Raw genomic sequence first — 27,427 nt, forward strand, 5'->3', positions numbered from 1 at the left:
GAAAACTGACCCTTACAAGACCTTTTTTTAAGCTTTAGAATTTGCAAACTAATGCTTTTGCAAATCTGGGGAATCTTATTTCTGAGTGGCCTGTTCCACTGAGAGGGTGTGACAGGTCAGAGGAGTAGGGAAGGATAGACACACTATCACAAGCTTGCTTGACTTTGCAGTTGTTTTGGTTGGCATGTGCGATGGGCAGTTTGGATATTGTGCATTTCAACCATTTCATTGTTTTGTTACTTCATATTCTCTCTTGAATGTTTGGCTTCATAAGCTGCTTTGGGCTTAGATCTTTATAGAAAAGTAGGCTTTGCCTTGTTAAAAATAATAACCACAATGGTGTCCCGTTTTCATGGCACCTGAACCATCCAAGGTCACAAATGGTGGACAGGTTTTCCTTCCATTGCTGTGTCCACTGGGACATCAGTGCCAACCACCGATTTATGTGTGCCTAATTTAAGCTCCTTTATTGGACACGAGGTGCTTGCCACCTCTATTTATTACATTATACAGTTGTTTTTAGGAAGCATTTCCACTCAGAAGCCTTCCAAGTAGCCTCTATGTTTACATCCTGTTCTTCATCTTATTTTCTGATCTGAAACACACACACACACCCCTGCCTTGATTACTGCTCTTGAGTGGTTCTATTTTAGATTCCATATTCTGTTTATGGTTCAGTCCCTCATCTTAAAGTTTTCTTGCTACACCTTATCTTTTATCATAATTTTGTCTTAAAAAAAACAACAACACACACGCCCTCCAGAACATGTCATCCAATGAAAAGGCATACGAAATTCAAAACACATCAGAGCAACAGAAGCAGCAACTAATAATACTTAACAAAAACTGCAAAAAGAACAAAATGCGGTCAGGTCTTTCTTCTTCTTTGTATTGCTCTCGTTCTTTTCTTTTTATGAAAGTGGGATCTTTCCCTTCTTCATTCTTGTTTCTGGCGTTAATCTTTGGAATTCCCTCCTAACTGATAGTGAAATCAACCCAATCTTCTGTTCCAAAGAACTGTCTTGTGTCCCATTTATTTCAGATAGTATATTCTTAATTGTTCAGCACAGAATGACTTTTTGTCTCCTTTTCCAGTTCTCCCTTTTCATCTCTTTCGCCCCTTTTCATTGCATGTATGCTATTTTTCCATAGTCAGCCTGTGGGCAGCATCCTGTCATCTTGAATATTTTGGTACAGTGCCTAGATAGTTTTTTAGATTTTTGATGCATAGCATTTATGATTGCCAGATACAAAGGTGTGTCACCATGAGATAATATTAAAGTAGGTACAAAATTTGCTCCCTTGTGCAGTTGTTGTTGGTTGTTGCTGTTTATCAAATTTATATCCCACCCTCTCCCTGGTGTGGTAAACGGACCCACAATTTAGAACAAAGCGAAAACAGAAACATCTAAAAGCAGTTTCAGTTACAAACACTATTTCATTTCGTAATCTTGGGGTTGTTGACTCCAGCGGTCAAGGATCAGGGTGCCATCTTGAAAACCATTTATTGATCATAGCTTAGTGTAGACAGAGGAACCTTGGAAACCTGTTTAGATTCAGTGCTGACTTTGGGAACCATCATTGCTGGGTGAGCATGAAGCTGCGAAAAATGAAAACTAGTGTTAAGATTTTTGAGCAGGATCTTAGAAAGATCCTGCTGCCCGTCTATATTTCACGTGTTAAACGGCGTTTCCGTGTGCTGCTCTGGTTCGCCAGAAGCGGCTTGGTCATGCCGGCCACATGACCCGGAAGCTGTACACTGACTCCCTCGGCCAATAAAGTGAGATGAGCACCGCAACCCCAGAGTCGGCCACGACTGGACCTAATGGTCAGGGGTCCCTTTACCTTTACCTATAGAATTTTGCCAGTCTTCTGCACATTTGTGGCTATTTGGGGGGCAGCAACTTACAATATGTAGAATTCTATGCTGACATCCCACTTTTATTTCTCCCCCACCCCAAACTAGAGCAGTGTTTTTCAACCACTGTTCCGCGGCACACTAGTGTGCCGCGAGAGGTTGCCTGGTGTGCCGTGGGAAAAATTGAAAAATTCGAAAGATATATATATATATTTTTTAAAAAGTCAAATTTTTGCCCACTAGGCAGGCGCCGGACTGTGTCCACCCTATTTTCCATCCATCCTGGGTGGGGATCAGATCGGATGGGATCGGATGAGAGCGGACAGGCGGTCCGCTCTCATCCGATTCCCCATAGAGAGCAGTGGGGCTCTGACATCTCCCTCTCTGCACACAGTGGTGGTGTGCCTCGTGATTTTTTTTCATGAAACAAGTGTGCCTTTTCCCAAAAAAGGTTGAAAAACACTGAACTAGAGCAATTCCTTGCAACAGTGGATTCTCTTCCTTTGCGAGATTTGTCGAGGCGTCCTAGCAAAGAGTGCTGCTGTCAATACTGGCGTAGAACAAAATGCCTGGTTTTTGTTTACATCCTCATTCCCCTGCTTTATACCAGGCCGGGCTCTTTTTTCCATCATGCCCAGCATTGTCTAAACTGGCAGCGGCTGCCCAAGGTCTCAGGCACAGAAGGGTCTAATTCTTATCAGCTGCTACTATCTGGTTCTGATTTTTCCAGCACCTCACTTAACTGCAGAGAATGCAGACATCACTTTAAAACACCCGTACCCTGTAAAAAGGGCGCTATCTCCATAGGGGCAGGGGGTTGAACAAGAGGGGGAATGTGTGGGTCCCAGCTCTCTAATCACAGCTTGAAGAGCTCCACCTATGGTGTTTACAGACCCCATCCATCCTTTAGCAACCAGATTAGGGTGAATGGCTGCCATGGCAACCGGGCCTGCAGGCCCCTGGGGCCAGCAACCTAGGACAGATGGCTGTCATGTGGGAAAGGGGGTCCGGGTGGACAGGGGGCTAGAGAATAGACCCTGGGGGTGTGCATATCTCAATCCAATTCCCAGCCCCATGCTTTCCCCTGCCAACATATGTTTGTTGGCAAGAGAGGGGGAGTAAGGGGGGCAAATCTCATTGTGTGGCTCTAAAGAGGATAGAGAGTGAGGATCATCCCAATTAAGGGCTTAGCAGGGCTAAAGTGGGCCAGAGCTTGAAACTGATACCAGATTAGGCTGTGTGATCCCAGCCTGTGGGTAACTGGGGGAGCACAATATCTTGTCTGGAAGGAAAACAGGAGGTAGCTGTTCCAAAACTGAGAGCTAACAGCTCCCCAAGACCTTCCTGCCTAATCTCCTTTCTGCCTGACCTTCCTGAAGCCTTTCAAATTATATGCTGTTCAAATATTACTGTATAACCAAACCCAGTGCTTTTTTTCTTAAAAAAAATGTTTAGGGATACTCTCGTTTTGACTCAAGAAAATCTCCATTTTATAGTTCATATAGGGAAAGATCAATACAGTAAATGGACAAGAGTACAAAGATTGACAAAATGTTTAGGGATATGCGTACCCCCTAGAAAAAAAGCACTGACCAAACCTTCTAGTGGTGAACTGCCATCTTCGGATGAAGGGTGTTATACAAATTTAATGATGTTTGATAATAGTAATTTGTACCTCACTCTTCCAGGAAGCTCATGACATCTCTTCTGCTCACTTGTTTCATTTCTGCACAACTTTGCTTCCATCTTAGAACTCAAGATCTAAGTTCACTGAGAGCTAGCAGCTTGACACTCGAGATCTAGCAAGCTTCAGCACTAAGTGGGAATTTGAGGTGGTGCTTTTTAATTTGAAACCCAGTACTCAAATCACATAGTTGATGCCCCGTCCCGAAATGAAAGAACCATGCATATTTCTGCTGCTTTTGTTGTTGTTGTTTAGTCATTTCTGACTCTTTGTGACCCCCTGGACCAGAGCACGCCAGGCACTCTTGTCTTCCACTGCCTCCCGCAGTTTGGTCAAACACATGTTGGTAGCTTCGAGAACACTGTCCAACCATCTCATCCTCTGTCATCCCCTTCTCCTTGTGCCCTCCATATTTCCCAACATCAGGGTCTTTTCCAGGGAGTCTTCTCATGAGGTGGCCAAAGTATTGGAGCCTCAACTTCAGGATCTGTCCCTCCAGTGAGCACTCAGGGCTGATTTCCTTCAGAATGGAGAGGTTTGATCTTCTTGCAGTCCATGGGACTCTCAAGAGTCTCCTCCAGCACCATAATTCAAAAGCATCAATTCTTCAGGCATCAATTCCCAACTTAGTAACCTTCCTGAACCTGGTTGTACCCGGGTGCAAAAGAGAGCAGGACTTCCTCTCCTTTTAACAGTTATGTAAAAAAAAAAGGAAATTTCAGCAGGTGCAGCTTTGCTTATCCCTGCGTTCCAGGCTGCACCTGCCAAATCTCCCTCTTCTGCACAGCTATTAAGAAGGAGCAGAGGCGCTCCTGCTGATGTCCTTCGCAAATGAACATCTTGCATCCAGGAGGGAGGCAATGCTTATTTCTCTTAAATCTTTGGGACAGCACAGTGTTCTGCAGCCGCATCTCTGTCCACAGAACATATCCTGGGCTCAAAAGCTATTTTGCACCATGTCTGAGGCAAAAGCAAAAGCAAACAACAAAAAACCCTAGCACAGTTACCATAAGATTACATGCTAGGTAATGTACGGATAAACTAGGCTCTAATGTATAGATAAAGAGAGATATAGATATAGGTATAGGTATAGGTATAGGTATAGATATAGGTATAGGTATAGGTATAGGTATAGATATAGATATAGATATAGATATAGATATCTATGCTGGGCATAGATAAGTTTGGATGTGGGAAGAGAAAAAAGGGGTTTTGGAGAATTGCTTCTGTCAGCTCCATCCTTGCATTCATTTCTTTCTCTGTGTCATTCTCCGGTTACATAAATAATTTGATTATTTCCCTGCTCGCGCATGCTGTCACTGGTGAGAAGCATCTGACATTCTGTTATGTCTAAGCTGGACTTCCAAAGCGTTTAAAACAATTCTGGAAATTAAAAGTGAGTGCAGTGAAGAGCAACGAGGGTGCTGGGTCATGAGAACACGTCTTGCATAAGGAGACGAGGAATGCTTGGTGCTCCTCAGGAAGGCAGAGTCTTCACAGCAGCCATGCAATGTCATCAGCAGCATACAAATGCTAGCCTGGATTTCACCCCATTGAGTTGGGATTTCTACTTTTGCCCGAGTCCTGTTTGTGATACCAGAACGACCTGTTTGCAGTATCAAGTACCTGTCTTGATAACTCTGCAGCATGGTTTGGATTCAGCATATCTTCTACTCACAATTAAGTCTCATTGAGTTCAGTAAGAAGTTACTCTGCAGTTAAAGCTACAGTCCTAAGCATGCTTAATGGGGAGTGAATCCTGTTGAATACACTGGGCATTACTGCAGATGGAACCTGCACAGGATTGCCCTTTAGGCTTGTAGCCTTAAGGAGCCCATTACTTGACTTCGAAGATGAAAACAAGTTACTTTAACAAGTCAATCTGCATTATAAAGGATGTAGTTGCAGAACTAGTGGTGGTTAAACACAATATGTCTGGGAATCACTGTAGGGTAGTGATCCTGCAAATCTGGCATCCTGAAGGATGCTGTTCATCTCCTTGCATTGCTAACTCCCAGAAGTGACCTGACCTGACCACTGCCTCCTGGTAAGCATCCGTGATATTATAGACTGGAGGTCAAGTGAACATTGCTGCCCCACAATGTCTTCTGCTGCTTCTTGTGACCCCAAAACTTTGGAATAAAATTCTGGTTATGACCTATGAAGCCCTAGGTATCTTAGGCCCAGGCTATCTGAAGGACCATTTTCTCCCTGCTCGGGCACAGAGATGTCTGGGGGAGGCCCTTCTCTCAGTCCCACCCACCCTTACATGCACGTTCACGGAAGACGGCCGTCTTGGAGGCTGCTCTTTGACTTTGGAATTCCCTTCCCAGAGAAGCTACACTTGGCTCCCTCCCATCTGCAAGTGGAGATGGTTTTATTTTGAAGTGACAGTTTAACGAAAGAGCTGTGCTGCTTTTACTATCTGCAGTTTAATAGATTGTTTTAATTCCATTATGGCTTAATAACTTTTTAGCTATTACTTTTTACAGTGGTACCTCAGGTTAAGAACTTAATTTGTTCCGGAGGTCCGTTCTTAACCTGAAACTGTTCTTAACCTGAAGCACCACTTTAGCTAATGGGGCCTGCTGTGCCGCTGCTGCACAATTTCTGTACTCATCCTGAAGCCAACTTCTTAACCCGAGGCAATATTTCTGGGTTAGCGGAGTCTGTAACCTGAAGCGTATGTAACCCGAGGTACCACTGTACATGTTTTTAGCTTTCTGTGTTCTTATTCATGCTGTTTTAATTTTTGGTCATCTATGTTGAGTCTCAGTTCTGGGGGAAAGGTGATGGTGATGATGATGATGATGATGATAAAATGGGTGCCCCATTTTTCTTCAGTTTCCCTGGGTTTTTAAAATAAAGAATATTATCATTACCTTTCTTCATATATGAATTGCTTCCTCTGAAGCATACTGAGGCCTTATTAACAAGACAACAGAAACACACAACAACTATCAATCTCTACTGCCTGCTACTCATTTAAGTCCCTTTCATATCTGCGTGTTTCTATATTTTGGGGCTGCTTCACAGATTACATTTTGAGGTGGTCACCTGAAAATGCCATGAATAGCGTTTCAGAGCTATCACACTCCTAATGTGGAGCTTTGAGTAGCTTCCACTTCCTGTTGGTGATGCTCACTGGCAGAACATGCACATCGGCCCTGAGCGGGTATCATATCCTTTTTAAATACTGTGTAATGTCTGCTCTGTTTGCAGCATCGTGACAGTGCTGCTTTCTTCCCTTCCTGCTGGTGATACTTTAGGGGTAGGGTTGAGTTGAGTTGAAAACTGAGGCAAGGAAGCCGGCTGCTTCTGTGGTGCCTGGCTTTCATGCTGCATGTGTTGCGCAGAATCATTGGTGGAGGCTGGTCGGCAAATTGTTTGCTGCTACACAGAACTAGGGAGAGCGACTGCAGGCTGTGTGACGTGGAGCCATTTTGAAAGAAAGCACTTGGCCGTGACAGCTTTATGTACCTAGGATAAAAAAACTCAGGCAAAGGGCATAAACCCACTCGCTTCGCAAAGAGGGAGAGGAGACCTCAGCCAAGAACCCCCAATACAAAGCCCAGTCTGGAGAGGCCAAAGTGTCCGACCAAAAATAGAACAACATGGAATTGATTCAGATATTGAAATCCCAAGTAGCAAAGGCCCTATCCATGCAGTGCTTTTGAGCATATTAAAGGCAATTGGCCCAGGATGAAAGTCTCAGTGTGTCTCTCACCATATAACCTAAGGTAGCTTGAACCAAGATGTGGTGAAATTACAAATGCATTCGTCAGAGCATTCAAGACTCAGCATACACTCTGAGAAACCCATCTAGTATTGATTTCAAGATGTTAAAAATGATGGTGCAAACATGGTGGAGTTCAGTCTGGAAGTCTGAGTCCTTTCCCTCTCTTATTTTTGGATTTTTGATGCTGAGTTCTCAAAGCCATTGGGGGGGGGGAATATGTATGGATAGTGAGATTGCATGTCATTGATTGCCTTTGGAAGCAGAATTAATGACAGGTCCTGCAGGCAGCGAAGCATTTTCCTTTGATGCTATGCTATCCTGGCCTGAAGCTGGAGATAATAGCAGAATCGATGGCCTGATCAATAGTTTAACAGGGAGCCATTGCACTGCTAGCAGAACAGAAGTCTGCTGGAAGGCAAAAGGGAACTGAGCCCGGGCACAGAGGCTTTGTGGAAATCAGAACAAATGTGGGAGGAGGAGACTGAATTGTGCCACTATTGCTGGAGGGAGGCACCTGTAGAATGCATGGATTGTTCTGCAGATGCAACTGATTTTCCCATCATGCTCTCAACTCTAGGCAACAGACTGTTGTTGAATTGGTGTACTGTATATTTTAATGGATTCATTGATGCAAATGAAAAAATGGTGATCTGAACCATATGAAGTTGCCAAAGACTATGTGACTTCTGACTGCAGTGATGGGGAACATAAACCTCATAATGTGAAATACAAATAAAATTTCTGGATAAAGAAAATAATAAAAAGTAAAATGTACAGGGTGACTAATGTAACCAGTGGTAGTTGTAAATGAATATAGACAGACAATACGAATTGTATATACAGGAGGATTTATTTGACTATAGACACCCTATGGACAAATACAAAAGAAGAACAATAATATACAAAAAGGATGAAGACAATGCGGAAAAGTTAGGTGTGGGAGCAGGTGTAAATGTGAAATGTAATACAATGTGGGTATGTGGAGTGTACAAATGAAAATCAATAAAGAATATTCTGAAAGATGGGGAACATATATATCTATACATGTGGGACATAAAAGGTAAAGGACCCCTGGATGATTAAGTCCAGTCAACGGTGACTAGGGGCTTGTGGTGCTCATCTCGTTTTTCAGACCGAGGGAGCTGGTGTTTGTCCACAGACAGCTTTCCAGGTCATGCGGCCAGAATGATTAAACCACTTCTGGCACAATGGTACACTGTGATGAGTGCCAGAGCACATGGAAACGCCGTTTACCTTCCCGCCACAGCGGTACCTATTTATTTATTTGCACTGGTGTGCTTTTCAACTGCTAGGTTGGCAGGAGGTGGGACAGAGCAACAGGAGCTCACCCCATTGTGCGAATTCGAACTGCCGACTTTCTGATCGGCAAGCCCAAAAGGCTCAGTGGTTTAGAGCACAGCGCCCCTATGTGGGATATATCTGTGGATGGATGGGGAACTGTGGCTGACAGCGTGGAAGTTCAGGGCATTCAGGTGCAGTGCTATTCCCCCCCCCTCTGCCAGTCAGAGGTACTTTGGGATAGTTTGAAATTCTCCTCCTTCATGTGGATCAGCATATACAAATGACCAATGGGCAGATTTTTCTTCTTGCCTGTATTCCACACATTCATCCCAGGAACTTTTAGGGATCAGTAGAATCCCCTCCGCATATTTTGTGTGCCTGTGGATCTGCTGCACATGCTCAAAGGCTCTCTGCCCCACACTTTTAGATCATCACTTTATACATTTGCAGTTCCACCCCTGTGTTGAAAATGTCTTTCAGGACTGTATTACTCGGTGTTCCAGATCCCACAGGGTTATAGCAGGGTTGGTAACCTCGGTTGTGTGTGTAAGGAAGCAAACATGTGGCTCATCTGACCTGACATTTCTTCATGGCTGGTGCATTTATTAATGGGGAGGGGTGTTCTCCATGTCTATCCTCAACTCCAGCATTCCCTGGCAACTTTGCTTTGAAAAGCAATACTGCTTCATTTGTTTGTTTAAATGGGGTTTTGATGACCAGGGAATATGCCATTTAACCTGTGTAATTTGGGGTGTGTATGTGTGTTGTGATTTAATGTATTGTCTCCTGTCCTGGGCCCTTGACATGGAATGGGCTATAAATAAAAATAAGTGCAAATTCAGTAATAAATAGTTGTAGAATGCCTTTTGTGTGCTGCAACTCACATGTATTCATCCCCTACATCTTGGCTCAGTGGGATAAGTGGTACAGTGGTGCCTCGCAAGATGAAAAGAATCCGTTCTGTGATTCTCTTCGTCTAGCGGTTTTTTCGTCTTGCGAAGCAAGCCCATTGACGGATTAGCGCTATTAGCGCTATTAGCGGCTTTTAGCGGCTTATCTGCTGATCGGATCAGCTGATAAGCGGCTTAGCGGCTTAGAAAAAGGGGGGGAGGAAAAAAAACCAGCAGGAACTCACAAGACATTGTTGTCTTGCGAAGCAAGCCCATAGGAGATTCGTTTTGCGAAGCACCTCCAAAACGGAAAACTCTTTCGTCTAGCGAGTTTTCCTTCTTGCGAGGCATTCGTCTTGCGGGGCACCACAGTACCTGAGTAGCCAGCAGGCAAAATGCCTCTCCAACAAAACAAAGCTTGTCAAAGGAACTTCTGGATAGTTCAGGACAGGAACCCTGATCCATCCAGGCAAACCTATGGCCAGCCAGACCCTTCCCATCCCTACATCCCTGAAGTTGCAAGCAGAAACACCCAAGCCTGACACAGATTGTTGGGTTCTGCTTCCAGTTCCTTCATAACAGTAACCCCCTCCCCCCCACTCCCTCTTGTTTTCAGCAGATAATCAGCACAATGGAGACCCAAGTGTCCAATGGTCCCACAAGCAACAGTTCCCTCCCCAATGGGCCACTGATTAGTGCCAACGGCGCCACTGATGACTCCAAAACTAACCTCATAGTCAACTACCTACCCCAGAACATGACACAGGAAGAATTCAAGAGCCTCTTTGGAAGTATTGGAGAGATTGAATCGTGCAAGCTGGTTAGAGACAAAATCACAGGTAAGACAATATGGTGGTGGGGGGCGGGGAGAGGGAGAGATCCTGGCTTTGGTTTGACTCAGACATCACGATAAGCCACAGTATGATGATGATAATGATAATGATAAAAAAAAACCCAAGGAGCTTTTGAAGAGCTCCAACTGGTTCCATTCAAACTGAGTTGATGGTCAACCAAATGGCGAGTGGGACAGCGTAAAGTGAGGTACATTGGGGCAAACAGAACTCCAGAACTCCATGTACAGTGATGGAGTCAGAAGTGGCAGTGACTTAACCTGAAATTGTGGCAGATAGCTCGGTAAAAACGTCAACGCCATAAGGCAGCAGCTGTGGAAAAAGAGGCCTGGAGACCCAAATCCCATGAAGGAGGTAAATATGTTTGGCATAGTAGGTGCTGACCTTTAAAGCCCTAAACAGCCTCGTCCCAGTATACCCGAAGGAGCATCTCCACCCCCATCGTTCACTGAGGTCCAGCCCCGAGGGCCTTCTGGCGGTTCCCTCACTGCAAGAAGTGAGGTTACAGGGAACCAGGCAGAGGGCCTTCTTAGTAGTGGTGCCTGCCCTGTGGAGTGCCCTCCCATAAGATGTCAAGGAAATAAACAACTATCTGACTTTTAGAAGACATCTGAAGGCAGCCCTGTTCAGGGAAGTTTTTAACGTTTGATGGTTTATCGTGTTTTTAATATTCTGTTGGGAGCTGTCCGGAGTGGCTTGGGAAACCCAACCAGATGGGTGGGGTATTATTATTATTATTATTATTATTATTATTATTATTATTATTATTGGAATTTGCTGCCATGAAAAGTGGCAATGGGCACCCAGTTAGCTGGCTTTAAACTGGGATTAGAGAAATCCATGGGGATTTTTCAATGGCTAGGAAGAAGGGCCATATGGAATCTCAGGAGCACTCAGTAGTGGTTTTGGGTGGCTTCCTGGTACTGCCACTTACGAGGAGGAAGATGGGTGATGCAGTGGAAAGGTTGGCCCTGTGTGGCCCTCATCCCTCCCCTGATCCTCCTTGGCAACTCATCTGCCAGGAGGGCTTGAGTGTGCAGCTGTGACCTCCTCGCTGACTGCTCCTCCAGACCAGTGGAAGCACCCCTCTAAAGACCAGTTAATAGGAAGCAGCAGCAGAGAACATTATAGTCACCCAGCCCTGTTTGTGGGCTTCCCAGAGGCATCTGATTAATAATAATAATAATAATAATAATAATAATAATAATAATAATAATTCTTTATACCCCGCCCTCCCCAGCCAAGACCGGACTCAGGGCGGCTAACAACCAATAATAAAAACAAGTTGATTAAAATTAAAATTAGTAGGATGCTGTGCTAAAAGGACCTTGGGTCTGATCTAGCAGGCCAGTTATTATGCTTAGGATGGTGGGATTTCATTTATAGCTTGTTGTGGTACATGAATTAAGCTTCTCTGTTTGTTGTGGACAGGGCCAAATTTAGGTTTGATGAGCCCCTCAGCTACTGAAGGTAATGGGGCCCTTTATATGTCCAGCTGTCCTTTGTCAACAACAAATTGCTGCTCTTTCTTATGTTGAATATATGCTACATGGTCATTTATGGACCTAATAGGTATCTAAAGCCATTTGCACATGTTGCCATGCAACCCATCCATGCAGAATGTAGGCACCCTATATATAGAAATGAGCAAACCAGTGATATTTTAGGGAGCAGGCTAGCAGCCGGGGCCCATTACTTACATCATAGGAGCCTACACAACACAAAACACTTTTGCTGTTTGTAGGTTTTATTTTATTTGTTTTTTATCTTATATTTTGCAAATGTACATCCAGGGTTTTTCCCTTTAACTTTTTTGGGGCCCCCAAGAGAGTGGAGCCCTAAGCTATACCTTGTTTACCTTATATATAAATCCGGCACTGGCTGTGGAGGCCTTAAGGAGCTTTTGGTAGATGGCGAATGGATCGCAGGCCTGGAACTGTAGTTCATTTGTGCTTCTCTCGGGATTTGCTATGTCGTCATTTACTATCGCGATACACCTTTTTTTTTAATGATAATGACAAGCTAGCGGTGGATGGAATATGATGAAAAGATACTATAGCAGACCATGAGGTGGCATGGAACTTTTCTTCTGACACTGGTATTGAAGCTGCAGTTTACCAGGGGCCGGAGCATCGCAGGGTGGCAGTGAGATTGTGACTGCCTGGGCACCTCAGCACCTCGTGTTGATGTGTGCATGCGGTCCTGATGCCACAGCTGTTTTCCCACTCCCTGTCTCAACCTTGGATAAGCTGTACTGATGCCAGGGTTGAGAGGGCAGCTCCACAGGCTGCTACTGAAACCAGACCTTGAGGTACCGGTTCAGATTACCTGTTGCATTGGCTTGTTGCTGGTGTTTGTTCAGACGGAAGGTCAGATTTTAGCACCTGATATTTACAAATGGCAAAGCCGTGTCTGAATTCTCAGCACATTTGTGCAGCAAGTAAATTTGACAGCCCCCTTGGGGGGGGGAATACTAGCTTTGATTTGTGGCTTTGAAGATGGCAGTTTGTGACTTTGAGTTTGCTTTGGGGGGGGGCATTTTCTTGTGGTTCAAGTACACAACTGACTAAAGAAATAGTTTGATTTTATTGTTATTATTTACTTCCATTTAGTTTGCATGCTACCCTTTCATGTGAAATACAGTCAAACCTCGGATCTCAAACACCTCAGTTTTGGAAAGTTTTGGCTCCCAAACACCGAAAACCCGGAAGTAAATTCACTGGTTTTCGAACGTTTTTCAGAAGCTGAATGTCCGACGCATTTCGGAAGCCAAACAGGCTTCCAGAATGGATTATGTTCGACAACCGAGGTGTGACTGCATTTCCAGAGAGGAAGCCTTCTACTTTTGCAGATGTTAAGGAACAAATGAAGCCAACAGGACTTTTGTAGCACACCTTTCTCCCAGTGGTCTCCTTTGCGCAGGAAGATATGCCATGTTGATTATCAAAGGCCACCAAGTGAATTTCAAATTAAGCAGAAATTTGAGCTTAAACTTTGCACACCCTGTACTCTAGTTAGGCCTGATGGGGATCCTAATTTAGCCTGCAAGGCTGTTATCCCCAGGCCATGGCCACCTGTCCCCCACCTGACATCATACAAGATATCAGGTGCGGGGAAGGCAAAGATAAAGATCTTTGCCGAAAGCAGGGCTTGCAGGCTTTCCAAGGTCAGCTAATTGTCTGTGCCTAGCAAACTGCCCAGACAGTTTGAAATCAAACTGTGCAGCAGACAGAGTCTCAGCAAACAGGAATGCTTCACCTGAAATAATGGTGACATCAGGTGACTGTCAGGTGGGCAGCTTCATTCTCCTGTCCAAAAGGCTCATGGGGTTTGCAGAAGATCTGGTTCCAGCCCACTGACCTGATCCAGTTCTCTATGCTTGCTCCAAAGATCGCCGTTTAATCTAATTGCCAAATCCAGGAGAGCGATTGTCACACGTCTGGGAGGCTGACATCCAGGGTTTTCTTTCTCTCCTCCCTTCAGATCCAGATGCGATAACTTCTAGTTACTGTTTCTAGGTAGTTTTAGTATGTAATCTGCCCCCTGTTGTGTCGCCACCAACATTCTATAAAAACAAGAAGGAAACCCAAGCTAAGCACAGTTTGCAGTTTATTTGGCTTGAAGTCAAGTTACGTTCTTTGCTAGTATTAGTCCAAAACTCATCCAGGTGCACCGAGCTTCTGTGCAACCCCTTGGCAGTGTGTGACCGGCCACATAACTCAGAAGATGTAGTATATACTTAGAAATCCAGGCAAAATGTAACTCTGAAGTAAATTATCAAGTTTAATAAAAGAAAACTGAAATATCGACAGAGAATTTGTAGCATTAAAGGAAGGAAGCACATGCACACTGACAGATGGATAGGCATTACTAAGATACAACAGGGTCAGCATGGCATGGAAAGTACATTGGTTGTACAAGAGGTTGTCTTTTTAGGGTGCAAAACTAAGCTCCCTGGGAGGGTGTTCCAGGAACAGGAGGGTATAGTGGAGCTCTCTGCAGCTGGAGAAGGAGATGCCTCGCTGTAGTGGCATTGCTCTTCTGCAACAACCAGTGCTCCAGCGGTAGATATGCCCCTGTTTGCCTTCAGATTGATACCGCTGGGAGGAAAAACACAAAACGGGGGGAGCAGTGCAGGATAGCAGGAGAAAACTCTGCCCCCCGCCACCTTCTGGCATGAGCCCAGAGAGTTATGAATTTAGTGGTTCTTGCACCACAAATTCACCCCTTCCTTGCCCCATTGGATTGTTCTGCCCAAGCCCAAAACACCCTGACTGCAAATTGTCTGTTCCTGACCTGTAGTCGTTTCACGGATGCAGAATGAATGTGGTCTCGCTGGAAACAGCAGCAAGTTGAAAGGGGCAGTCCAGAAACTTAGTAAGATACTTTCTCAATTTTTTAAAAAAATATATCGCAAAAACTAGAAAGAGGGTCTGGGTGGCATATTTTATAGCGAATGCCAGTCATTCCCCCCTCGGGGACTGTAATGTAGATTCCAGATTTAAATTCCCGAACTACAAACTTTGTCACAATCAAGTTAGCAGGGAAATGTGTGTTTAGTTCCAATTAGTTGGAATGTTTCAATTGTGAACTTGGATGTACCCTTTATCACACGGTGGTGATAAAGACATTGAGAGGCAACCTACCTAATGGCAGGAAGACACCATCATCATTCAATAGTAACCAACCTTCTTCAAGGGGTGGGCCTTCTTCCTGCCCACTGAGTGTCAGAATATGGCTGTCTGTCGCTCTAGGGGCAAAACGAAACTTGCCATGGAAGATGCCTGGAAGCGTTTCCCAACATTATTTGTGTGCTGTTTTATTTTTGGTCATTGTGGGTAAGCGGAGCTGTTGTTTGGAAAGAGGGGTTGGCTACCATCTGAGGCAGAGGTCATAGAATCATAGAATCCTAGAATCCTAAAGTTGGAAGAGACCACAAGGGCCATCGAGTCCAACCCCCTGCCAAGCAGGAAACACCATCAGAGCACTCCTGACATATGGTTGTCAAGCCTCTGCTTAAAGACCTCCAAAGAAGGAGACTCCACCACAGGTCCAGATGCTTCGCTTCTCAGCTGCTCTGCTTCCAGAAGTACCTGGTCACTTATGGGCTGAACTCTCTGCTCTGGCATTGCTGCTACTTACCGTAATTCCATAATAAGACCATACTTTACCACCATTTGACTGAGGTTGTAGGGGGCGACTTGGTGTGCATACTGAGACCTGGGTGGGTGAACTGGGTGGGTCTGACCAACTCAGCTCTGCTACCTTGGGACATAGTGCAGCACTAAGCCAAACCAGCGAATCTGGGTCTGTGTGTCACCATCGTCCATAGGACTTCCATCCCCTTTACCAAAAAAACTATTGATCTTCAGGTGGGCTTAGAGGAGCATGCACCTGGTATTGGGCCAGGGGAGCAAACTGGGGGTGTACCAACCACTTTTCTTCTGCTCAGCAGCCTCCCAGACTGAGTTGGCCAAGGTGATCTCTAGCACAGTGTTGGAAGCCCTAGATGACTTTAATATCCACACAGAGGCTGCTATAGATCTAACTCAGAACTTCATGGCCTCCACAACCACCATGGGGCTGTCTCAAATGGCCTTCGGTCCAACTTACTGCCCTTAATTTACAGACTTTACCCAGAGTGATGCGAGGCGTGGCCTGAAGTTGGGGTGTGTGCAGGGCAAATCATTTTCATGGTCAGACCACCATTTGGTAAAGTTTGGACTGGTGATGGCAGTTCCCCCCTGCAACTGTGGTGGGCCCATTCGGAGGGTCTGCCCTGAAGTCTGATGGAAACTGATGGATTTCTGAATGTTCTGGGGAACTTGGCAGCAGAGAAGCCCGATGATCTTGTCCAAACCTTGGTTCCTATTGTGGAACGGTGAGATGAGACACAGTCACTCCTGAGTGTCCTCTTCGGTCTTGTAGAACCCAGTATGCTCCCTGGTATTTGGAGAAGCTCAAGCGGTTCAGAAGTTCCCTTGAAGGGTCAACCAAACACTTACTGGACATAATTTTGCCTACAAGGCATTGAAGAAGATGCATTTTGTGCCTCAAGCAGCTCACCACTGGAGCTCTTCCGTGCAGTTTGGAACTGCTGACTCGCACTAAAGCCCCTCAAGAACCTGCTTGAGACCAACTGGCTGCACATTTTGATGATAAAGTTGCTTTAACTCTGCATTTGTGGCAGGTTCCGATGGCCAAGCCTCGATGTGTGGTGGGATCACCTTCTACTTACAGGTGCTTTCAGCTCTCTGCCCAGCCATGTTGCCCCCTTGATCCCTGTTTCTCTTAGCTTACTAACTCTAGCAGTGGAGCTATGACTGGTTGGATCCAGAGTGTGGTTAATGCTTTGCTGCATGTTGGGGTGGTTCCTGTCACCTTGGAGAAGGCGGTGGTCCAGCCAGTTCTAAATAAACTAGTACTAGACCCATTGCTTTGGACAAACTAGCTACCAACTAGCCACAAACCCCCCTTAGGTGGTACAGTAGATGGTTATGGTGGAACAAGTTCAGGCATTCATGGATAATACAGTCTTACCTTGGTTTTTGAACAGCTTAGTTCTTGAATGTTTTGGCTCCCAAACGCTGCAAACACAGAAGTGACTGTTACAGTTTGCGAACTATTTCTGGGAGCCAAACGTCTGATGGGGTTTCCACGGCTTCCAATTGGCTGCAGGAGCTTTCTACAGCCAATCACAAGCTGTGCTTTGTTTTTTGAACATTTTGGAAGTCAAACAGACTTCCGGAACGAATTCCGTTCAACTTCCAAGGTATGACCGTACAGACACATTCAAATCAGGATTCAGACTTAGCCATGGGAACAAATTGATCGCCCTGATGGATGACCTTTATTGACAGTGGGACAAGGGGAGTGTGACCTTGCTCTCTCTCTCTCTTTTTCTCAATTTCTCTGTGGCTTTTTGATACCATTTTGACCCTGGTATCCTCCTGGACTGGCACTGTTGGTTTATATTGTGGACATTGTGTTACAGTGGTTCTGCTCCCTGCCTCTGAGTGTTCATTTTAGGGAGTAGCACCAGACAAGGGTCAGCAATTTTTTTTCAGCGGGGGGCCAGTCTATTGTCCCTCAAATCTTGTGGGGGGCTGGACTATATTTTTTAAAAAATTATAATGAATGAATTCCTATGCCCCACAAATAACCCAGAGATGCATTTTAAATAAAAAGGACACATTCTACTCATGTAAAAACACGTTTATTCCCGGACCGTCCGCAGGCCGGATTTAGAAGGCGTCCTGAAAGCCATGCTGTTTTGTTTCCAATGCTATTTAATATCTAAATGAAGCACTTGGGAGAGTGGTCATTAGCAGATTTAGGGCAAGGTGCCATCACTTTGCTGAGGACACTCAGCTCTGTTTCCCCATCACATCTGACTCAGAAGAGGCTGTGCAGATCCTGGATCAGTGCCCGGTTGCAGTGGTGCACTGGATGAGGAGAAATAAACAAAGTCTGACTCCGGGCAAGACAGAGCTCTGCGGGTGAGCGGCTGCCATGTTTGTGAACTTTGCCTGACCTGGACAGGACTGCATTCCTTCTGAAGGGGCAGATATGCAGTCTGGCTGTGCTCCTGAATCCACCTTTGCCGCTGGAGACACAGGTGGCCTCAGTGGCTAGGAGCATCTTTTAGCAGCTTCAGCTGAACACGACTGCTGCAACCATAATTTGGGCACAGGAGTCCAGGTGTTGGTAATTTCAAGGCTGGGCTAGTTCAGAATGTTGCAGCACGGTTGCTGGCAGGGGTGAGATCCAACCAGAAAATTATACTTCTGCTCAAAGATCTGCATTGCCTACTGATTTGTTACTGGGCCAAGTTTGGGGTCTCATTTTTTAGTACAGTGGTGCCCCGCAAGACGAATGCCTCGCAAGACAGAAAACTCGCTAGACGAAAGAGTTTTCCGTTTTGTAGGTGCTTCGCAAAACGAATTTCCTATGGGCTTGCTTCGCAAGACGACAATGTCTTGCGAGTTCCTGCTGGTTTTTTTCCCCTTCCCCCCCCTTTTTCTAAGCCGCTTATCAGCTGAACCGATCAGCAGATAAGCCGCTAAAAGCCACTAATAGCACTAATCCGTTAATCCGTCAATGGGCTTGCTTCGCAAGACAAAAAAACCGCTAGACGAAGAGAATCACAGAACGGATTCTTTTCGTCTTGCGAGGCACCACTGTATACAAAGTTCTTAGATGCTTGGAACCAGTTTACTAAGAAGAATCGCCTGGCTCCATATGGGTTTGTGTGTGTGTGTGTGTGTGTGTGTATATATATATATATATATTTGCTTTCGTAGATTTTGAGTTCCTATAAATACAAAAGCTTTAGCAACTAATCTACACTTAATGACCCACCCAGTGGTATTCAGAATATCACTCATGAAATCACTCAAGATATCCCTCAAGTAATTAAGGAACAAAAGAAGAAAAGGCACACTAATCTAGGAACTTCCTCTCTGCCCAGAACGTTGGAGGCTATACACCACACCCCTCAACAGTATTTATAGGAACTCAAACACCAGATTCTGCTCTGTTCCAGTAACAAGAAGCCGAAAGCACCAGCCTGAAGATGACGAGTGAGACCTCGTCGAAACGTCGCACAGACACCCCGACTCTTACACGGGAAGACACCCAAAGACACCAAAACCTGCATTCCTGTACCCGTGAAAATCTACGAAAGCATATATATATATATATATATATATATATATATATATATATATGGTTTTGGTGTCTTCGGGTGTCTTCCCGTGTAAGAGTCGGGGTGTCTGGGCGACGTTTCGACGAGGTCTCACTCGTCATCTTCAGGCTGGTGCTTTCGGCTTCTTGTTACTGGAACAGAGCAGAATCTGGTGTTTGAGTTCCTATAAATACTGTTGAGGGGTGTGGTGTATAGCCTCCAACGTTCTGGGCAGAGAGGAAGTTCCTAGATTAGTGTGCCTTTTCTTCTTTTGTTCCTTAATTACTTGAGGGATATCTTGAGTGATTTCATGAGTGATATTCTGAATACCACTGGGTGGGTCATTAAGTGTAGATAGTTGCTAAAGCTTTCGTGTCTTGACCTCTTGAGCTTGTGAAGAGTTTTTCTGAGAAGATGGCTGTGCTGCATTTAGTTGTGCTCTGGCTTGGCTTCGTGTATAGGGGCGAGCTGTAATTTTGTGCCTTGTGCCAGCCAGATCTGTGTAGGGATTGCAGGGGGGTGCAACTTCCTCTCTGCCCAGAACGTTGGAGGCTATACACCACACCCCTCAACAGTATTTATAGGAACTCAAACACCAGATTCTGCTCTGTTCCAGTAACAAGAAGCCGAAAGCACCAGCCTGAAGATGACGAGTGAGACCTCGTCGAAACGTCGCCCAGACACCCCGACTCTTACACGGGAAGACACCCGAAGACACCAAAACCTGCATTCCTGTACCCGTGAAAATCTACGAAAGCAAATATATATATATATATATATATATATATATATATATATATATATATATATATATATATATATATGTTATAAACAGAGAATCAAAAAGTATATCCATATAAAGACATTCCTTCGAATCTCAGGACTTCCTCCCGTCCCCTCCATGGGGTCCCGTTGTAAGCATTTAATACCTCATATTCTTCCATACTCCAATTTATATATCAAACCATATTGTCCATGGTAATTGTTAAACCACAAGTGAAATCAAAATCCTGCTAATGTTTCCATCTGCTTATAGTGGTCTCCTAAATAACTTAGAAATTTTTCCCATTCTTTTATAAAGCTTTTATCCTCTTGGTTTCTGAGTTTTCCAATCAGTTTTGCCATCTCGGCATAGTCCACAGCATGGACTATAGACCATATGTACCTTCTTAACCTCAGATATGCAGATGACACAACCTTGATGGCAGAAAGTGAAGAGGAATTAAAGAACCTTTTAATGAGGGTGAAAGAGGAGAGCGCAAAATATGGTCTGAAGCTCAACATCAAAAAAACGAAGATCATGGCCACTGGGCCCATCAACTCCTGGCAAATAGATGGGGAAGAAATGGAGGCAGTGAGAGATTTTACTTTCTTGGGCTCCATGATCAGTGCAGATGGTGACAGCAGTCACGAAATTAAAAGACGCCTGCTCCTTGGGAGAAAGGCGATGGCAAACCTAGACAACATCTTAAAAAGCAGAGACATCACCTTGCCAACAAAGGTCCGTATAGTAAAAGCCATGGTTTTCCCAGTAGTGATGTATGGAAGTGAGAGCTGGACCATAAAGAAGGCTGATCGCCGAAGAATTGATGCTTTTGAATTATGGTGCTGGAGGAGACTCTTGAGAGTCCCATGGACTGCAAGAAGATCAAACCTCTCCATTCTGAAGGAAATCAGCCCTGAGTGCTCACTGGAAGGACAGATCGTGAAGCTGAGGCTCCAATACTTTGGCCACCTCATGAGAAGAGAGGACTCCCTGGAAAAGACCCTGATGTTGGGAAAGATGGAGGGCACAAGGAGAAGGGGACGACAGAGAATGAGATGGTTGGATGGTGTTCTTGAAGCTACTAGCATGAGTTTGATCAAACTGCGGGAGGCAGTGGAGGACAGAAGTGCCTGGCGTGCTCTGGTCCATGGGGTCACGAAGAGTCGGACACGACTAAACGACTAAACAACAACAACAACAACCTTCTTAACCATTTTGATCTGCAGAACTTGCACTTTTCCAGGGGCCCAGATAGTTCTTTCAAATTCATGAGGAGTTGATATTTCGGTGTGGCATCACCAATACTGTACTTTGGAACTCACTGCCTGTTGACACCCACCCCCTACTGCTGTAAGGTAAAGGACCCCTGACCATTAGGTCCCGTCATGGCCGACTCTGGGGTTGCAGCTCTCATCTCGCTTTATTGGCCGAGGGAGCCGGCATACAGCTTCCGGGTCATGTGGCCAGCATGACTAAGCCGCTTCTGGCGAACCAGAGCAGCACACGGAAATGCCGTTTACCTTCCCGCCGGAGCGGTACCTATTTATCTACTTGCACTTTGACGTACTTTCAAATTGCTAGGTTGGCAGGAGCAGGGACTGAGCAACGGGAGCTCACCCCGTCGCGGGGATTCGAACCTCCGACCTTCTGATCGGCAAGTCCTAGGCTCTGTGGTTTAACCCACAGCGCTGTAGACATATACTAAAAACTAATCCTATTCAGACATAAAACATAGCTACATATGCTTGTTTTAAAAATCTTTGTTTTCTCAGTGTATTGTTAATAAATATTGTATATTATTTCATATACACTGCTTGGAGATTTATTTTTTATTGAGTAGTTTATAAATTTTTTTTCTGATTTCTTTTCCTAAATAAATAAGCGGCCATTGGGGGATAACAGTTTGGGTTGAGATTGTGGTGCAAGAAATGAGGACTTAACCCTTTCTCCTCGATTCCATTTCTCTGATGTAAATTGCTCGCCCCCTCTCCCTCCCAAACTACTAATATACAAGCATCTAGGACCCTCGTACCTATGGAACCGCTTCTCCTGGTATGCCCTGCGGAGGACCTTAAGGTCCATAAATAACAACACTTTGAAGGTCCCAAGCCTCAAGGAGGTTAGATTGGTCTCAACTAGAACCAGGGCCTTTTCAGCACTGGCCCCAACTTGGTGGAATGCTCTGTCACAAGAGACTAGGGCCCTGCGGGATTTGACATCTTTCCACAGGGCCTGCAAGATGGAGCTATTCTCCCCTGGCCTTCGGCTTAGAATCACTCTGACCCCTTATATAGGATTTGGTATATAAATCTTCGCTTGGCCTTTTTGCTGGCCCATGTAGGACCAGCATGGATAGCTGGCTCGGGTGAATATCTGATGTTTCCTCCCTTTATGGTCTTGATCTATGGGCTACTACTAAAATGAGGCTGCATTTTAAACTGTATTTTAAGCCGTGTTTTAATTAACCGTTTTTTCCCCCATTACGTTTTATTGTAATTTATATTTGGTGTTAGCCGCCCTGAGCCCGGCCCTGGACGGGGAGAGCGGGGTATAAATAAATTATTATTATTATTATTATTATTATTATTATTATTATTATTATTATTATTATTATTTTCTTCTACAACTAATGATGGTTCCAGGTGGGAGGGGAAAATTAGCATCAAGAGAATTGACATGGGAAGGGATTGAAAACCCTCCCTCCCTCCACTTGCCACAATCCTAATCGCCCCTGCAGCTGCTCTCAGCCTGGGCTATCAAAAGATGCTGGGAAATGCAAGCTATATCTCGTTTTGCCCTTAGGCAAATAGGGCAAAATGCAATTTCCACAATTACAGTTAACATTGATTCAGACACTGAAATCTGGGTATCTTAAAGCTGCTGTATCATGCGTTAAAGTGATAAACCTTGGAATTTCTATTAATAACATTTATCAAATTGGATATGTTATTTTAATTGTTTTTTGAGCTGTGCAAAACGTCAAATGAAATCTGAATTATTTATAGCACAGAGGCACATTTTGTCTGATCTCATATATAAAAATCTATAACTCTTGAGATTGTCCTCTGCAAGTGTAACATTTTGGTGATTATGCAGTTTGAAGGCGTCTCCGGTCTGTGTCTGAAGGTGCAACTTTTGCTATGATGTCTTAACTTTTGTGAAGTCAGCAGCACAAAGCTCATGGCATGGTTGATTTTAATATTAACGAATCAAAAAAGAAAATTGAGAAAATCTTGCTAGAGAATTAAAAAGTGTCGCGCTACAATTTGCATTTTCTGTTATACGTCAGTGGATCTTACACATTTTTCTACTAAAACCCTTATACTGGTTTGCCTGCTTGCCGCAAACGCCCACATTTTCTTACCTTAAACCCACTGTGTGGAATAGAGTTGGGGGGAGCTGAAGGGCTCTCAGCTCCTCTCCGCTCCAGCCTGCAAAACTGTCAGGCAAAGATGATGTGAGCTGTGGTCCCATCTGTGAGAGGCTCCCAGGTTGAAACTCAACCATTGCCCTGGTTGTGACTGTTGTAAACAAAATCTGCCCTTCTTCCCTTATGGGGTATCCAAGAGCCCATACAGAGTCCTTAAGTGGATTCCCTATCGGTAAGAGAAAATAACAGAGGCCAACCAGAGAATATTGAGAAGCAAAGCAGCTAGTAAGCCTGATCTTTATTAAAGCTGTTGCAACAGGGTGCTCCCCTCACACGCAGGAAGACCCAGAATCAAGGTGTGCGTGCTCTTATATAGACATTTTAAATTTCCTGCCCTGGAGCTCAAGACCACCCCTCCATACATCATACATACATCACAGAAGGGGTGTAACCCAAGACCACCCCCCCCCACAAATATCATACCACAGAAAAGGCGGTCTACAACAGAAATTTGAATGTTGTTTTTCCTGTCTGCCAGGTTATCTGAGAATGCCTTATCTGATTGCCTTTCCTGGTAGTCTGGCCATTCCTTTGAGATGGTGATTACCCAATTCCTGACACAATGGGAAGGTTCCCTCACCCCCTCCTTCCTTGCAGAGAACACATTTGGTCAGTTTGAGAGTCAAAATGGTTTCAGGGCGGTCTTCCTGTTCTGCTCCAGACATGTGGTCCCCATATCTATGTACGTGCTTGGTTGGTACATTTATGAACATTTATTACATATATAAGACTTTAAATTTTTATTACATGACGCAAGCAAAGCTGCGAGGAGAAGGGGGTGGTGGTGATGTGCATGTCGTATTACTTGGAAGTTTTTGCTGAAGAGTCTGCAGCACGTTTTTAAAAAAGGCAAACCACCTCTCAGTTTAAATTTCAAAATTTAAGTAGATGAGTAGGTTTCCTTTTCAGCACGTGAGGAATATTTCAGAGAATTCCCCCAGCTAGTCATTGTCATCAGCATAATCAAATGCTGAACTGGGTAGTCCTGTATCCTGTATCTGTCAGTTTGGCAGTGGAACAGGGCCACCTACAGACAGAATAGTTTCTGCCTGCTTCCGCAAAAGACTCCCCAGGTAGCAGCTCAAGGAGGACTGAGCTTGCATAGTAGCCTCCATCAATGCTGAGGGTGTCAGCTGGGGAAATGAAAAGGTGTGGAGAAGCAGTTGAGGCCCTAACCCAGAGGTAAAGGTAAAGGGACCCCTGACCGTTAGGTCCAGTCGTGGGTGACTCTGAGGTTGCAATGCTCATTTCGCTCTATAGGCCAAGGGAGCCGGCGTACAACTTCCGGGTCATGTGGCCAGCAGGACTAAGCCGCTTCTGGCGAAGCACACAGAAACGCTGTTTACCTTCCCGCCAGAGTGGTACCTATTTATCTACTTGCACTTTGACGTGAACTGCTGGGTTGGCAGGAGCAGGGACCGAGCAACGGGAGCTCACCCCGTCACGGGGATTCGAACCGCCGACCTTCTGATCGGCAACTCCTAGCCTCTGTGGTTTAACCCACAGCGCCACCCGCATGGCTAACCTTTTTTGGGGGCCCTCCAAGGACTGCATGGCAGCAGGCGCAGATAAGGGTCATTTCCAATGTGGTTAACAACCACACACCAACCATATGGTTCAGCACACACAAGCTCAATGCTGGATTTACGTATAATCTAAACAAGCTCTAGCTTAGGGTCCCACTCTCTTGGGGGTCCCCAAAAATTTAAAGGGGGGAAAAACTGGATGTACATTTCCAAAATATAAGATAAAAAAACAAAATAAAACCTACATACAGCAACAGCGTTTTGTGTTGTGTAGGCTCCTATGATGTAAGTACAGTGGTACCTCAAGTTACAGACACCTTGGGTTACAGACGCTTCAGGTTACAAACTCCACTCACCCAGAAGTAGTATCTCGGGTTGAGAACTTTGCCCCAGGATGAGAATGGAAATCGTGCGGCAGCGGCGCGGTGGCAGCAGAAGGCCCCATTAGCGAAAGCACACCTCAGGTTAAGAACGGTTTCAGGTTAAGAACGGACCTCTGAAACGAATTAAGTTCGTAACCTGAGGTACCACTGTAATGGGCCCCGCCTGCTAGCCAGCTCCCTAAAATATCACTTGTTTACTCATTTCTATATATAGGGTGCCTACATTCTGCATGGATGGGTTGCATGGCAATATGTGCAAATGGCTTTAGATACCTATTAGGTCCATAAATGACCATATAGCATATATTCAACACAAAAAACAGCGGCAATTTGTTGTTGAGAAAGGGCAGCTGGCCATATAAAGGGCCCATTACCTTCAGTAGCTTAGGGCCTTGTCAAACCTAAATCCAGCCCTGCATACAACACACATGCTATCACACATACATACAGAAACACAGGTCACCCTCCCCATTTTACACACAGATACCTCCCCAGCATAGAGCTGCGCTTGGTGGAGAAGCTTTGAGCCTCAGCAAGCTCACTGCTTCGGTGCGGACATTGCCCCATTGCAACTTTGGGCTGGTGGAGTGGATTAAACCTCTCATCCTAGCCCAGTGTTTTGATTGGGAGGGGGGTTCCAGTGGGGGGGGGGCTGGTGAGTCACTTCAAAGGGCTGCCCAGTTTGATCTGGCTTGTGGGTTCACTTTATCTGCCCTGATGGTTCATAGCAACCTGGAAGTGGAGATTAAAGTCAGCGCATGCATGCAATGAGGTTTAAAAAAACAAGCATGATTCCCTTAATAGTTATTTTATTGTTTATACCCTGCCCATCTTGCTGGGTTTCCCCAGACACTCTGGGTGGCTTTTTATTATATTAAAAACATAATAAAAACATCAAGCATTAAAATCATCCCGATACAGGGCTGCCTCCAGCTGTCTTCTAAAAGTCAGATAGTTGTTTATTTCCTTGACATCTGATGGGAGGGCGTTCCACAGGGCAGGTGCCACTACCGAGAAGGCCCTCTGCCTGGTTCCCTGTGACTTTGCTTCTCGCAGCGAGGGAACCACCAGAAGGCCCTCGGAGCTGGACCTCAGTGTCCGGGCAGAACGATGGCGGTGGGGGCACTCCTTCAGATATACTTGGATGAGGCCCTTTAAGTGACCAAGGAAATAATGTGCCGTTCCTCACACACACCCTGGAACCCCTGCATAATCTCTGAACAGGTGGGAGGTCTAAACAGCAGCAGCCCAGAGACCCAACACATTTTCTTTGAGTCCCCGCTTGTTTCTCTATTAAGGCCTTCTGGACTAAGGACTGTTACTTAAGAACTGCTGCTTCTATTAATAAGAGTCTGTGCCTTTCTGAAATTAAATGAGGCCCCCTCCGATCAGTAACTTGATTTTTAGTAGTGCTTTTGTTTAATGTTAATTTGTTGTCTAGTGCTCCTGTTAGCCCAAAACAGGATTCTGGGACTAGTTTCCAGATCACTCTCATTCTAATAGCCGATGGAAGGGTTGCTACTTTGGCATAGGCTAGAGCTGAAACCAGTTTGTTTAAAAATACTCCTTTGAGAGTTTATTAGCAAATGCTGACCATGGTCATGTTTCTGACACCCAGTTACATAATGATGTGAGGCCCTCCTACTAGGGCTCTGGGACCTGAGTTTGTAGGTATTCTTAGGTTGTGGAGGATGGTTGTGTCATTGGCTGAAACATAAGGTGTGTTGCAGTGCCCTCCTGAATTCGTCTATAGGGTGCAGTTCCCCTAGACCAGGGTCTTCCCAAACTTGCATCTCCAGCTGTTTTTGGACTACAGTTTGCATCATCCCTGATCACTGGTCCTGCTAGCTAGGGATGATGAGAGTTGTAGTCCAAAAGCAGCTGGAGAGAGACCCAAGTTTGGGAAGCTCTGCTCTAGACCATTAGCTTCTACATCCGACTAAAGTGGATGAAAAGAACCCATGAAAAAATTGCATGCTGCCCCAAGACCGAACTACAGACAGGGTGTGGGAGAGCCAATCTCCAAATATTTTTGGTTTAGCTAAAATGCTTGGTAGAAGCTGTCTTCTACCAAGTCAGGGCTTATCCACACTTAACCTTTTGCCCCGCAATTTCTAGGGGCTTTCTTTGCAAAAACCTGCTCTTTACTGCTGAATCAGAGCAAACAGCGATTCAGGTTTTCCATGGAATGCCATTTGTTCTGATTCAGCAGTAAAGAGCGAGTTTTCGTGGGGAAAGCATGGGGGGGGGGAAACAAAGTGCTTGAACCTTTGCCTAGAAAGCTTGGGGCAAAAGGAAGTCTAAATGAGCCC

The 27,427-nt window shown here is 45.1% G+C and overlaps 1 protein-coding gene and 1 long non-coding RNA gene across 8 annotated transcripts in view; one reads left to right on the forward strand and one right to left on the reverse strand.

The window, feature by feature from the left end:
* The window catches only part of ELAVL3 (ELAV like RNA binding protein 3), a 91,348-nt gene that overhangs the window by 40,541 nt on the left and 23,380 nt on the right, over nucleotides 1–27,427 (forward strand). For 6 of the 7 annotated variants that reach the window (XM_082205071.1, XM_082205072.1, XM_082205074.1 and 3 more), the window contains exon 2: nucleotides 10,090–10,312. In XM_082205071.1, coding sequence (XP_082061197.1) covers nucleotides 10,090–10,312 — 223 coding nt within the window. The remainder of the gene's footprint in view (nucleotides 1–10,089; nucleotides 10,313–27,427) is intronic. The other variant, XM_082205077.1, reaches the window with a different exon arrangement.
* On the reverse strand, nucleotides 1,419–3,609 carry LOC309522183. Its single transcript, XR_014214955.1, has 2 exons — nucleotides 3,534–3,609; nucleotides 1,419–1,600 (listed from the first exon to the last, which is right to left on the reverse strand). It is a non-coding gene; the product is annotated as an uncharacterized lncRNA (long non-coding RNA).

Source organism: Podarcis vaucheri, assembly GCF_965113315.1.
Source record: "Podarcis vaucheri genome assembly, chromosome: 17".
NCBI lineage: Eukaryota > Metazoa > Chordata > Lepidosauria > Squamata > Lacertidae > Podarcis > Podarcis vaucheri.